The following is a 13323-nucleotide window of genomic DNA, read 5'->3' as shown; positions in this document are numbered from 1 at the left end:
GAATGCTCTGTGCCAGGATGGGGTAGGGGGTAGGGGCTAGGGGCTGTCTTCCTCTCCAGGTTGCTTCAGCCTGTGCCCTGTAGTACACCCGGGGTTGGGGAGGAGGACAGTCAGCACCTCAGAGACACAGGGATTTGTAGGCCCAGAGGGGCCAGAAACAAATACCACCACAGGTCACCTAGTCCATCCATGGTGCAGCTGAGACAGGAACTGGGATGTCCCAACTCCTAGCCAGGGCTTCTGACCAAGAACTTTCACATTTAGCCCAGCTGTCATCTGGCCAGTGGGTATTAGCCACCAGCTGTGTGCCTGCCCTGAGCAGGGCTTTACTGGATGGAATGGGTGTACCTATCTCTTTGCAGAGAGGAGACTTGTCCTGGGAGATCAAGGGAGGCCAGAGGCCAGGTATAGTTCCAGGAAGAGCCCTAGTCAGGGCAGGGAATGCTTCCTGGAGGAGGCACAGTTGGAGCCTAACGCTGAGGGTGGGTGAGATTTGGGTGCAGGAAGGGCATTCTGGTGAAGGGAATTACATGAGCAAAGGCCAGGCAGGTGGAATGAGTCTGTGTCACTCAGAGGACAGTGAGGAAGGAGACCTGCCTGGCTGGACTTGGTGGGGTTGGAGACCCAGGATGGAAATGCCCAGTTGGAAATGGGAGAACCTGGTGTGGTGTCCTGGCAGGACACATCTAGGCAAATGTACATCCATGACATGCAAACCATAGGTAATGCACACATGTGTGTGCAGGTATATGCACACACCTGACCAGTCGCACCTACAACATGTTCACACGACGTAGGAGCAAATGTCCAAGCCCTTAGAGACCATATTATGTCCAGTTGGAGGGAAAGGATGTTGGCTTGTGAATCATTGGAAACCAGGACAGGGTGAGGTGGAATAAGAGATACCTTGAAGGTCCACAACCTGCCTCTTCACCCACAGTTCTCCAAAGACGTCCTGGTCAACATATATTCTGCCTACATTGATAACTTTCTCAATGCAAAGGATGCTGTGCGTGTGGCCAAGGAAGCGAGGCCTGCCTTTCTCAAGTTCCTGGAGGTACTGTGGGCTAGCTCAGGGGGATGGACATGACCCTCCTCGTGGACTAGCTTTGGTGGGGGATTGCCCAAGAGCTCCCAGCCTGGGCACCACAGCCTTAGTATGTGGGTCAGCCTTTGCTCTTGGGCTGGCCTGGAGGGGCTGGCTGGGGACCCATCCCTGGACATTCCCTTGTTTGCATGACATTCCTCACCTGGGTACCCATCCACCTTGTTTCTGGTTTCAGCAAAGCATGCGTGAGAACAAGGAGAAGCAGGCATTATCTGACCTCATGATCAAGCCTGTACAGCGGATCCCACGCTATGAGCTTCTGGTGAAGGTGGGCATGGGGTCCGTGGGCAGGGAGGCAAGGCCTGGAGGATGCAGGGGGCTCTGAGGCCCCCACTTGGTCGAGCCTGGCATCAGAGTCCCCAGGGGTTGGGTAGGAAAATAAGTCCTCTCTGGAATCCACCTATAGTCCCTCCGAGTCCAGCAGTCGGTGTGGGCCCCAGGGCCTGACAGGGGCAGCTAAGCAGGGGTCTGGTCCTCATTCCTACCCCAGGACCTCCTGAAGCACACACCTGAGGACCACCCAGACCACCCGCTCCTGCTGGATGCTCAGCGGAACATCAAACAGGTGGCTGAACGCATCAACAAGGGTGTGCGGAGTGCCGAGGAGGCAGAGCGTCATGCCCGTGTGCTGCAGGAGATTGAGGCTCACATCGAGGGCATGGAGGATGTGAGTGCCATCCCACTCCACCCATGCCTTTGTTCCCGTCTGTGGTCACCTGAGGTCATCATGGTCACGTCCACATCCACAGCAGTGTCTGCAGTGTGTTTGCGTCCCTGTCTACCAGCGTCCCCACACATCTTTGTCCAAGTCCATGTCCTCTTCCATGCCGGTCTCTGGCCACATGTCCTGTGGCCTGACGGCACAGCATCAGGAGGAGGGATGGGATGTGCTTCTATGGCCTGGCACATGGAGTGGGACCAAGGGGTCGCCAGGGTCTAGGAAGGAGATGGAATTAAGAATTGGCCATCAAGATGCGTTGTCTCTCCTGCCCCACAGCTCCAAGCCCCTCTGCGGCGGTTCCTAAGGCAGGAGATGGTCATTGAAGTGGTAAGAAGTGACCCGTTGTCTACCCACCTGTTCCCATCTCCCCACTTTGTTCGTACTCCTGCTCATACCTGCCGCCCATGGGCCTGCCTGCTCTTCCCCACAACAGGAGTCCCGGGTCGAGTCCCAACTCTGCCTCTGCCTCTGGGAATCAGGGGCAGAGCCCTCACCCCTCTGTGGGCCTGGCTGTCCCCTTGGGCACTGTGGGCAGGAGGGTGGGCCTCTGGGCCTGAGTCCTGCCTCGGGCCCCACAGAAGGCAGTTGGTGGCAAGAAGGACCGGTCCCTCTTCCTGTTCACGGACCTCATTGTCTGCACCACCTTAAAGCGGAAGTCAGGCTCCCTGCGGCGTAGCTCCATGAGCCTGTGAGTGGCTGGGGTGGGGCTGGGCTCTGGCATGGGGGGAGCAGTTGTCCCTCCCTGGGCCCCACTCCGCTGCCCAGGCCAGAGCACCCCATTGGCTCCCCACAGGTACACGGCAGCCAGCGTCATTGACACGGCCAGCAAGTACAAGCTGCTGTGGAAGCTGCCACTGGAAGATGCGGACATAATCAAAGGTGGGGCTGGCCCAGGCCTGCCCAGGGCTTCTGGGTGTTGGGGTCCTCCTCTAAGAAGCCCTCCTGGAGGGTTTGAGCCGTGGCCAGACTGGCTGCCTATCCATCTGCTTTTCTGCTTTGGGGCCTCACTTTCCCATCCAGTAGAAGGCGGGTTGCATGTAGGATGGGTTTGTCCCCCACAGAACCACACCAGACCCATCCGTGCAGATCACCTTTGACTGGGCAGGGACCTAACCTAGGCTGGAGCAGTGCAGAGGCCACAGACGTGCCCTCCACCAGCCACTGACCACCGCACGAGCATCCCCTTAGGTGATGACACACTGTTCTGGTCCAGCAGTTTCACTCCCAGGGAGCAGGGCCTCACTCAAGTCAGTCCAAGCACAAGGCTGGTTGGAAAGATCTGTGTTGTTTGGGGCAGAGGCTGTCAGGAGCTGAGGTGGTTTCAAAGAGCTGCTCCTCCTGCTGTGTGTACATGTGTGTCTGTGTCTCCATCTGTCTGTCTCTCTGTGGTTCTTCCTGTTCTCACTGCTCTCAGCTTTCTCTGCTTCCTCCTTCCTTCTAACTCCTGTGTTCCTTCATGGCCTGTTCTGCATCATGGCCTTTCTCCCTAGCTGCTCCAGGATCCGCAAGTCCCCTTGAGGGGGATGGTTGGTCTGGGATGGTGGCGTGGGCACCTCTGGGCTGGCAGTCAGTTCAGGTCCAGGCTCTGCCCCTAGGCTCACCCGAGGTGGCCCCCGGGGTGAACCCAGGCCTGCCTCATGTGGGCTCCTGTGTAGGGATACAAGCTGATTATCGGTCCCGTTTGTCTCTTCTCACTGGAACACAGGCCAGTTGATAAAATGACTAGGTTAGGTGTCTACTTCTGATTCAGTCAAGTATGGCTAGAGAGGGGCAGGGTCATATGGAAGAAAACACAGCTATCCTGGCAATGAGGGTTATGGGGAGACAGCTTCCTTCAGAAGGAGTAGGAGAGGTGTGCCCGGGCTGCTCAGTTGGTTAAGTATTCGACCCTTAGTTTCGGCTCACTTCATGATCTCGTGGTTTGTGAGACAGCCCCGTGTCAGGCTCTGTGCTGCCGTTGTGGAGCCTGTTGGGATTCTCTTTCCCTCTGTCTCTCTGCTCCTTGTCCCCCCCCCACCCCCCGCAAATAAACAAACTTAAAAAAAAAAAAAAGAAGAAGGAGAAAACCCAAGCCTCAGCTTTTCTAAAACACTGCACTGCTGTCTACTCTGCCTATTTGTGGGTTACTGGTCCAGGGTATACACCCCCAGCCAGGCAGTGCAGGGTGTGGGGATGCTGAGTTGGCCTGTGGGGCCTGCTACTTGGCCCTGGTCAGGTATGGGATAGGACTAGAGAAATCCAGGGCATCAGCTCATTTTCCCTTCTTTGTGGGGGAATTGAGTCCCTTGGTCAGCAGATTTGAGCGCCTGAGGCTCTGGCTGCCCGGCTGACTCCCCTGTGGAGGCTACACCACACCACCGTGGCTTCCCGTGTCAGCAGGAGCCTGCATAAGCTGCAGAGCCGCCTGCTGTTTATTCTTTGTGCTCTTCCAGGGAGTTCTCCAAGGGACCAGCACCCTGGGCCAAGTGGCTCTGAATCAGGCCCACTTCCCTGTTCCTAGGCCTGCGGTTTCCCTGAGAGCTGCCTTTGTTCCTGGGGTCTTGGGGCTTACAAGCGCTCAGCTTGGCAGGCCACTCCCCATGCTGAACTGCAGACTGTGAGGGAGGAGAAGAGTGTCTGTCCACGCCTGACCTTGTCTGCCTCTGTATCTGCCCATGGCCCTCCTCTATTCCCACCAGGGGCGTCCCAAGCCACCAATCGGGAGAACATCCAGAAGGCTATCAGCCGCCTAGACGAGGACCTGACCACTCTGGGCCAGATGAGCAAGCTTTCTGAGAACCTTGGTTTCCCCCACCAGGTCTGTGCCCTCTGTCTGAGGCTGGGGGAATGGGGCAGCGGGGGTTCCCAGACCCTACTGAGGGAGAGAGAGCAGCCTTTTCATTTGCCTGAGGAAGAGGTCAGTCATCTTTGTCACTTATTGGAAGGGGGAAATACAGCCTCACCCCAGCTGAGGGAAGTGATGTGTTCTAGGCCTGAGGGTGGAGATACACCTCCGTCCCTAGCTGAGGGAGGAGAGAGGACCCATCATGTCTGTTGGGGGAGAATCCAGGCTACGTCCTCCAGGGGGTGGAGACAGAGTCCCATTTTCTGTCTGAGGGGAGAGGCAGGTCCCCACTGGCATTCCCAGGGCAGAAGTAGGCTGTGGGGAGATGTCAGGGCCTGAGGCCTGGGTCCCCTCCCGGCAGAGCCTGGACGAAGCGCTGCGGGACCTTTCAGCTGCCATGCACCGGGACCTGTCAGAGAAGCAGGCGCTGTGCTACGCGCTTTCCTTCCCCCCTACCAAGCTGGAGCTGTGTACCACGAGGCCTGAGGGCACTGACTCCTTCATCTTCGAGTTCCCCCACCCTGACGCCCGCCTCGGCTTTGAGCAGGCGTTTGATGAAGCCAAGAGGAAGCTGGGTAAGCCAGGCCCATGCTGGCGTCCTCCTCCCAGCACCCCCAGGCAGTGGGCAGTACCTTGCAGCAGTCTGTGAGATCAGGAGCCAGAAGTCCCAAGACTGCTGTGTTCTGTGCTTCAGTGCCTGCTGGTGGGAGGGTGGACTGAGACTCCTGCAGAGAAATGTGGGACTTTTCCAGGGCCTCCCCGGCAGGGAGGGAATTCCATGGATAGGGTGAGCTTAGGGTGGGGCGCTACTGTGGGAGTGGATGCCAGGACCCCTCTTCCTGTGCCCTACATACATACACTCTGAGCAGGCCTAGATCAGGGAAAGCTATTCATCAGGGTCCATGGCTTAGAAGATCCTTAGGGACCTCTAGGTCTACCTCCCACATTGTACAGATGGGAAAATTGAGGCCAGGGACAAGCAGGACATATCCTACAGCCCCCTCATTCTCCCTTGAGAGACCCCGAGGAGCAGGGGAGGAAGGGAAATGAGCAAAAGTGAGGTGGATGCTAAGCAGTGTCTTTTTGTCCATCTCCCTACAGCATCCAGCAAAAGCTGTCTAGACCCTGAGTTCCTGAAGGCCATCCCCATCATGAAAACCCGCAGTGGCATGCAGGTACGTGTATGTGCCTGGGTCACGTGGGTGCACGTATTCAAAGCCAGCACATGTTCATGTGTTTTTGTTTTGTGTACAACGTTATGTACATGCCTTGAACATTGTGGTTGCCCTCTGTGTCTTGGGGCCTACAATTCTGCACATGCATGTGAATACTGTATATGTGTCACACGGATATAGGTATGGCCATGCATGTCTATATGTGTGCATGGGGACAAAGGCTATGTGATTAGCATGAAGCTGTCTAATTTATGTGCTTGTATGAGTTTGCCTACCTATGGACAGAGGTTACTATTTTTCACATTTGTTACCCACATAGATATGTGAGCATATTTGGGGTTTATATGTGCATGGATGTATGTGTACATGAATGGATGATACTTCTATCACACAGGCATACGTGCATTTGATGTGTAGAATATCACATGTGTGTGTGTGTGTGTGTGTGTGTGTGTGCACGCGCACGTGTACTCAGAGGGGTGTACTGGGAATTCACGCACACCCACGCAGGGCCACCTCCCTCCATTCTGCTGGTCAGCCTGGAAAGTTGGCAATAATTCCTTCATTCACCCTGTCCATTGGTGTCTTCTGCAGTTCTCGTGTGCAGCTCCGACCCTGAGCAGCTGTCCCGAGCCCATGCCCGAAGTGTGGGTGTGCAACAGCGATGGCTACGTGGGCCAGGTATGCCTGCTGAGCCTGCGTGCTGAGCCCGACGTGGAGGCTTGCATCGCCGTCTGCTCCGCCCGCATCCTCTGCATTGGGGCGGTGCCCGGCCTGCAGCGCCGCAGCCATAGGTGAGGCCTGGGGCTGTGCGCGGGCCAGCAGGCCAGAGTCCCTGTCCTTTACCCCTACGTGGCTGCAGGTGTGGATGGGGTTGGGCCTAGTGGGCTTGTGGACCAGTGGGGCAGGGCCTTGGCTCCTGGAGGTTCTCATCCCTGCTTCTACATCTCACAGGGACCAGCCTGCCTCACTGAGGAGTCCCCCAGAGACGGCACTGGAGACCCCCGGTCCAGAACTGGACGTTGAGGCTGCGGACGAAGAAGCAGCGACGCTGGCAGAGCCAGGGCCCCAGCCCTGCCTGCACATCTCCATTGCAGGTTCGGGGCTGGAGATGGCACCAGGCCCCGCCGAAGGGGACACTCGCCCAGAATTGGTGCCCTTTGACAGCGACTCTGATGATGAGTCTTCGCCCAGCCCCTCGGGAACCCTGCAGAGCCAAGCCAGCCGGTCCACTATCTCCTCTAGCTTTGGCAGTGAGTGCCCAGTTTGGGGCTGTCAGGCAGGGTGGACTGCGCAGAGGAGGGGGCAGCACAGCAGGTACTGATGGGTGAGGAGGGACCAGCATAGGCAAAGGCGTGGATTCAAGTCTCAGGAGGTCAGCATGCAGAGCAGTGGGAGCCAGCGAGGTGGGCGGGGGCTGTGACACCAAAGACCCAAGGGCAGTAGGACAGTCAGGCCAGATCCTACACATCATGAAATGCTCGGTCAAGTAGGGAAGATGGAGTAGGGGGTAGAATGGCCGATCCCCCTGTCCACCATGTGCTGGTGGATTGGAGTGGGACAGCTTAGGGCTAGCAGCCTGTAGCACTAGACTGTCAGTGAGCAGAATGACAAGGCCTGAGCTATGCAGAGGCTGCCGGGACAGGAGAACAGCTATGGAAGGCCCTCAAGAGGGACATGGCCAGAAGGGATGCACTGAGGAGAGATGGAGATCTAGAAAGATACCAGGTTTGGGCCTGGCAGAGGTGGAATGGAGGCAGAGACCTTTGTCTCCCTCAGATGAGGAGACCCCAAGCTCCAAGGAGGCCACGGCAGAGACGACCAGTTCAGAGGAAGAGCAGGAGCCTGGCTTCCTGCCACTGTCTGGCTCCTTTGGACCTGGCGGTCCCTGCAGTACCAGCCCAATGGATGGGAGAGCCCTTCGCCGCTCCAGCCGTGGCTCCTTTACCCGGGGCAGCCTTGAGGACCTGCTGAGCGTTGACCCTGAGGCCTACCAGAGCTCTGTGTGGCTGGGCACTGAGGATGGCTGGTAAGGTCAGGAGAGGGGCTGGGGACACTGAGCTCTGCTTTGGAAATCATGTGGTATCCTGAAGTGGAAGCAGGAGGGCTTTGGGTCAGACCTCAGGAGTACTGGCAGCCAGGGCTGCCAGTGAGTCTGAGGTCCATAGGGCGGCTCTTGGATCTCAGTGCTTTGGGCAGGCACCCGGCAGGAAGGAGATGGGGGGGGGGGAGACAGAGGTGGAGGGATACTTCAGGGGCTGGTGTGTGCAAGCATTTGTCACAGGTGCACACCCCTGATCCACAGTGTCCACGTGTACCAGTCCTCCGACAGCATCCGTGATCGCAGGAACAGCATGAAGCTTCAGCATGCGGCCTCTGTGACCTGCATCCTGTAAGGCCCTTGGGTAGTCCTCCTAGTCCAGACCCTTCTACACATGCAGGTTTCCTGCTGTTCACCCAGGTCTCCCTGCTCGACTGGCCCCTCCTTTCTGTGGAGGCTGGACGCCAGGGGCTTGGCCCTAGGCTAGCTGTGCCTTTCACATACTCTTTGACTATGAGCCAATCCTACCCCTTCCTAGCCTCAGGCTTCCCTGCCTGGAAGGGGTGGTTTCTCGGGAACCATAGCCATTCTGTCTACGATGCTTTGGCCCAAGGTAACCTCCTCTGGCCTCCTGAAACCCCTGACTCCTCCTTCTTTTCCCTGCCTAGGTATCTGAATAACCAGGTGTTTGTGTCTCTGGCCAATGGAGAACTTGTGGTCTACCAAAGAGAAGCAGGTGGGAACCCACCCCTCCCCCACCCCCCACGAGCCCCTTGCTGGTGTTGGCACTGTCTTCTGAGCACAGGTGGGGCCTTGGGGCCATGAGTCTGAAATGTGGCTTTGGGGAACTCTCAGGCCCTCTCGGCCTTGGTGTCCTTGTGTATAAATGAGGGCACCATTTCATTTCATTTCATTTCATTTCATTTCATTTCATTTCATTTCATTTCATTTCAGGGTGTGGGGGTAATGCAATAGTGGACTGAATTTACTCTGTCTTCTTTATCCCACTCCCACTCCAGGCCATTTCTGGGACCCCCAGAACTTCAAGTCAGTGACCCTGGGTTCTCAGGGGAGCCCCATCACCAAGATGGTGTCTGTGGGTGGGCGTCTGTGGTGTGGCTGCCAGAACCGAATCCTTGTCCTGAGCCCTGACACACTGCAGCTGGAGGTAGCAGTGGGGAGTGGGGCGGGGGGGGGGGGGGGGGGAGTGGGGACACGATTGGTGATTTGAGGTGAGCCTGACTCATGAAAGTGAGAGATGAGACCATAGGGGCAATAAGAAAGCCTCCATCTGTCCAGGGAGAGCCCAATGATTGATCTGAAAACCTTTCAAGCTCTAAAATTCTCTGATCATGGAGTCATGGAGTTTCATGGGGAAAGGCAGCTCCATTTGAATTTCTGAGGATTGAGTCGGGGCTTCAGTGAAGCCAAGCTTTGATAGGTTGGTCATCTAGACCAAGGAGGAAGGCTGCCTTTGCTGTCAGTCCAGGTGGCTTTCTGGAGAGGTTTAGTGGCAGCTGTAAGGGGTGAGGGGGGCACTGGTGAAGCACAAGGCAGGAAGGGGCAGAGAAGGCAAGCCTGCCGGTCACCCACCTGCACTCTACTTGTCTCCCCAACCAGCACACATTCTATGTGGGGCAGGATTCCAGCCGCAGCGTGGCTTGCATGGTGGACTCCAGCCTGGGTGTGTGGGTGACATTGAAGGGTAGTGCCCACGTGTGTCTCTACCATCCAGACACCTTTGAGCAGCTGGCAGAGGTAGACGTCACACCTCCCGTGCACAGGATGCTGGCAGGTACTGACCTCAGTCCACCACTACCCCTTCCCTTGGAGCCTTTCTGCCCCATCATTGAGGAAGCTGAGCCAGGGCGAGAATTCGGCCTCAGCTCTGGTCTCTCTTGCACCCTAGGCTCGGACGCCATCATCCGGCAGCACAAGGCTGCCTGCCTGAGGATCACAGCGTTGTTGGTGTGTGAAGAGCTGCTGTGGGTGGGCACCAGTGCCGGCGTCGTGCTCACCATGCCCACCTCGCCCAGTACCGTCAGCTGCCCGCGAGCGCCCCTTAGCCCCGCTGGCCTAGGCCAGGGACACACCGGCCACGTCCGCTTCTTGGCTGCAGTCCAGCTGCCAGACGGCTTCAACCTGCTCTGCTCAACCCCACCACCTCCCCCAGACACGGGTAGGTTTGTGCATCCTACCAATCCAGGGATCCTGGGATCCTCTTCAGTCTCTTAAGACTCCCCCGTCCTGCCAGAAGAGGTTTAAGAGGGAAGAAGAGTGTAATACAGAGCTGGAAATGGCATATATGACGGGAAATAGGCTCTAGAAACCCCAAAATAAAACCTCCTAGGATAGGGTGTGTGTGTAAAACTCTATCTAGAAGTGTCACGGTAAACAGGGAGTGAACCGTAAGAACTATAACCCAAGAATTAGACTATGGCACCGCAAGGGATGTATATGACAGGAGATGAAAGAGGACTAGAGATGATGTCTGGGGCAGAAAGTGGAGTCAGGAAGTGATGTGCAGAGCAGGAAATAGATATGGCACCAGTAAGTAGAACACAAATGGTAGATAAGACAGAAGTGGCCTATGAGAATTAGAAAGTGAAATGTATTAGGAAATGATGTACATCAAGGAGGCTACAATTAGCCAAGTCTTGCTTTGACCGGGCAGGAAACCATATTCCCAAGAGGAAGTGGCAGTGGGAATCGGGAAGCAGGGAAGCCTCGGGCAGGAGTGGTCTGTGTCCAGAGAAGACCTAAGCTCCCTAGCCGAGAAAGGGCTGTTGGAAGCAGGAAGTGGTATGAGGAGGACAGTACATGTGCAGTAACAGAGAAAGTGGTGTGGCCCTGGGAACCTATGCCGCTCTTGACTAGAAAGTACAGATAGAGGTAAGTTGTGTGACTGCCAAGAAGTGGGCATTTCTTTTCAAACAAGGAGTTCTTGGCTAACAGGAAGTAGGATCCCCTCAGGAAGTGTACCTGTCTCTGTTCCTTGTCTTCTGGGGTGCAGGCCTTTAGGGGACAGTACAGCCACCAGTTGCCCCCAGGCTAACGGATCCTCTCCCTCCACTCCCAAGGCCCTGAGAAGCTTCCATCCCTGGAGCACCGGGACTCCCCTCGGCACCGAGGACCTGCCTCAGCCAGGCCTAAAATGCTGGTTATCAGTGGAGGTGACGGCTATGAGGACTTCCGACTCAGCAGTGGGGGTGGTGGCAGCAGCGAGACTGTGGGCCGAGATGATAGCACAAACCACCTCCTCCTATGGAGGGTGTGACCCTGTCCACTGTGGCCCAGGACTTGCCCGCCCACTTGCCCTCAACCTGCTTGCCTCTTCCTAGCCCACGTGCAGACTCTGACTGGGAGTGTCCCACCAGGGGCTCACCTGTGACTGTGTGGGCTCCCTCCTATCCCTGAGGAAGTATTACTGATGGAACACCTGCTGGCCAGTGGGCCAAGGCCTTTCCCAACCCTCTGGCTGCTGCGGTGTTCCCAGTCATGATTGGGGTGGGGTAGGGGGCACGTGGGCTGCCCAGGACCTCTGTCCCTGGAGCTTCTACCAAAGACACAGCCGGGCCTGGACCCCATGGGGCTAGGGAGGGCCATGTGCAATATTTGGAGGGTTTTCTGGGGACAGTGGGAGGGCTGGGGCAGAATCCTTTCCCATGTACAGTATTTATGTTCCTTTTTAGATGTGTACCTTCCCAAGCACTTATTTATGCAATGACCTGGGCAGGGGGTGATTTGAAGAAATAACAGAAGGGAAAAAACCCTATATCTGCTCTGGGGGCCACCTAGGACCCTAAGCAAGCCTTCCTGGAAGGACCAATCCCCCCGCCATTACATACTTGCACGCATGTGTGCACACACAGACACACACACACGCACACTGCATGTTCAGGGCACTAAAACATTGCCTCTTCACATATACTTTCCACGGCCTTGTCCTGATTGGGCTGCCCTCCAGTATCCAGAGCCAAGGACCAAGTACCCTCAGTCGTCCAGAACAAGATGATGACTGCTGGGGGCAGTGACTCCCATCTGGGGGCCTCCCCAGGCCTTGGTATTTCCTAACTTCTTGGCAGTGCCTTTAGTCATTTCCAAATTTGGTAACACTGATGGGGACGTGGGCAAGGCTCTCTCCTGGCCTGAGCAGGGAAGAGGAAAGGGCCCCTGCTCTCCATAAAGTTGCCTCCCCAGCCCCTGTGTCTCATGCACTGGCACGTATGGTCACCTTAGGAGTGTGGGCCTAAGAGCCCCATCACTCTGACCACTGAGTCCCTCTCTTCACACCCTTCCTGCCAGGGCAGCCCCTCCAGGAAGAATGCCCAGAGCTGAGGGGCTGGACATGGCCTTTTCAACTGGGAACCACTTGAGGGCAGCCTCTTCTCTGCCCCCTGGACTGCAGGAGCCAGTCTGACCCCCAGCCCCCTTGCTTCTTCAGCTACAGCTCCAAAGGTCTGGTTTCAGATGGGGTTTGTTTGGTTCTGTTTTTGTTTGGGGTGCGTGGGTCATTGCGGTCTTAGATTATGTTTCTCTTGCTACCAAACAGTCATGTATTAACTTTCCTTGGATGATGAATTTTAAAGAGTCAATAAATAGAAACACCAAATGATTGCTCCCCATCAGTGGCATAGTGGCCTCCAGCCAGCAACCTCGGGGCTCCCCATCTGATGGGCCTCCCAACACCTGCTCACTTGAGCAGAAGGGAGGGCTTGGAGACCCAGAAGGGTGCTGGGATGCAAAGGCTGCCACTTGCTGTGTTATCCTAGGCAAGTCACTGCCCCTGTGGGGGCTATAGTTCTTTCATCAGGAAAACAAGGGCTTATGCCAGTTCACTGCTCTGTAACCAGGGCTACGTGTCAGAATCCCTTACAGGCCACATGTGTAAACAGGAAGCGTGATACATAATTGTCCATGTAAGTATACATTCCCAGGCTCCCTACAGCTTCTCAGTCATTGGATCTGGGATGAGGCTTGGGAATCTGAAGCTGACCCAGGCGGTAAGTAAAAAGCTAGGCGACCAGGGAGCCTATACAGCTCCTCCAGGAAACGGTGTTCTCTGCAGCAAAGCCTCATGTGAGGCTGGGGATTCTGACAGAAGCTAAGGTGATTTCAGGTTTTAGAGCAAGGGTAGAATCCAAGTCTGTCTGATTTCTGGTCCAAAACAGTATGTCATTAAAGTAGACATAAAAATGCAGGGGCGCCTGGGTGGTTCAGTCAGTTGAACGTCTGGCTTTGGCTCAGGTCATGATCTCACGGATTGAGAGTTTGAGCCCAGTGTCAGAGTTGCTGCTGTCAGCATGGATCCTGCTTCAGATCCTCTGTCCCCTCTCTCTCTGCCCCTCCTCCACTGGTGTTATCTCAAAAGAAAGAAAGAAAGAAAGAAAAGAAAGAAAGAAAAGAAAGAAAGAAAGAGAAAGGAAGAAAGAAAAAGAAAGGAAGAAAGAAAAA

The 13323-nt window shown here is 55.9% G+C and overlaps 1 protein-coding gene across 1 annotated transcript in view; it reads left to right on the top strand.

Moving 5' to 3' along the window:
- ARHGEF17 (Rho guanine nucleotide exchange factor 17) overlaps window positions 1-12481 on the top strand; it is a 58333-nt gene extending 45852 nt beyond the window's left edge. Inside the window, exons 4-21 of the mRNA XM_030331146.1 lie at window positions 941-1057; window positions 1284-1376; window positions 1599-1775; window positions 2106-2156; window positions 2408-2517; window positions 2623-2708; window positions 4508-4626; window positions 5015-5228; window positions 5755-5828; window positions 6423-6622; window positions 6783-7081; window positions 7608-7857; window positions 8134-8220; window positions 8538-8605; window positions 8889-9037; window positions 9490-9664; window positions 9779-10048; window positions 10950-12481. Of these exons, the coding sequence (XP_030187006.1) occupies window positions 941-1057; window positions 1284-1376; window positions 1599-1775; window positions 2106-2156; window positions 2408-2517; window positions 2623-2708; window positions 4508-4626; window positions 5015-5228; window positions 5755-5828; window positions 6423-6622; window positions 6783-7081; window positions 7608-7857; window positions 8134-8220; window positions 8538-8605; window positions 8889-9037; window positions 9490-9664; window positions 9779-10048; window positions 10950-11146 (2736 nt within the window). The 3' untranslated portion in view covers window positions 11147-12481. The remainder of the gene's footprint in view (window positions 1-940; window positions 1058-1283; window positions 1377-1598; window positions 1776-2105; window positions 2157-2407; window positions 2518-2622; window positions 2709-4507; window positions 4627-5014; window positions 5229-5754; window positions 5829-6422; window positions 6623-6782; window positions 7082-7607; window positions 7858-8133; window positions 8221-8537; window positions 8606-8888; window positions 9038-9489; window positions 9665-9778; window positions 10049-10949) is intronic.
- The last annotated feature ends 842 nt before the right edge of the window (window positions 12482-13323 follow it).

Source organism: Lynx canadensis, chromosome D1, assembly GCF_007474595.2.
Source record: "Lynx canadensis isolate LIC74 chromosome D1, mLynCan4.pri.v2, whole genome shotgun sequence".
NCBI lineage: Eukaryota > Metazoa > Chordata > Mammalia > Carnivora > Felidae > Lynx > Lynx canadensis.
The sequence above is the reverse complement of the archived record's forward strand: the minus strand, read 5'-3'. Positions and strand labels throughout refer to the sequence as shown.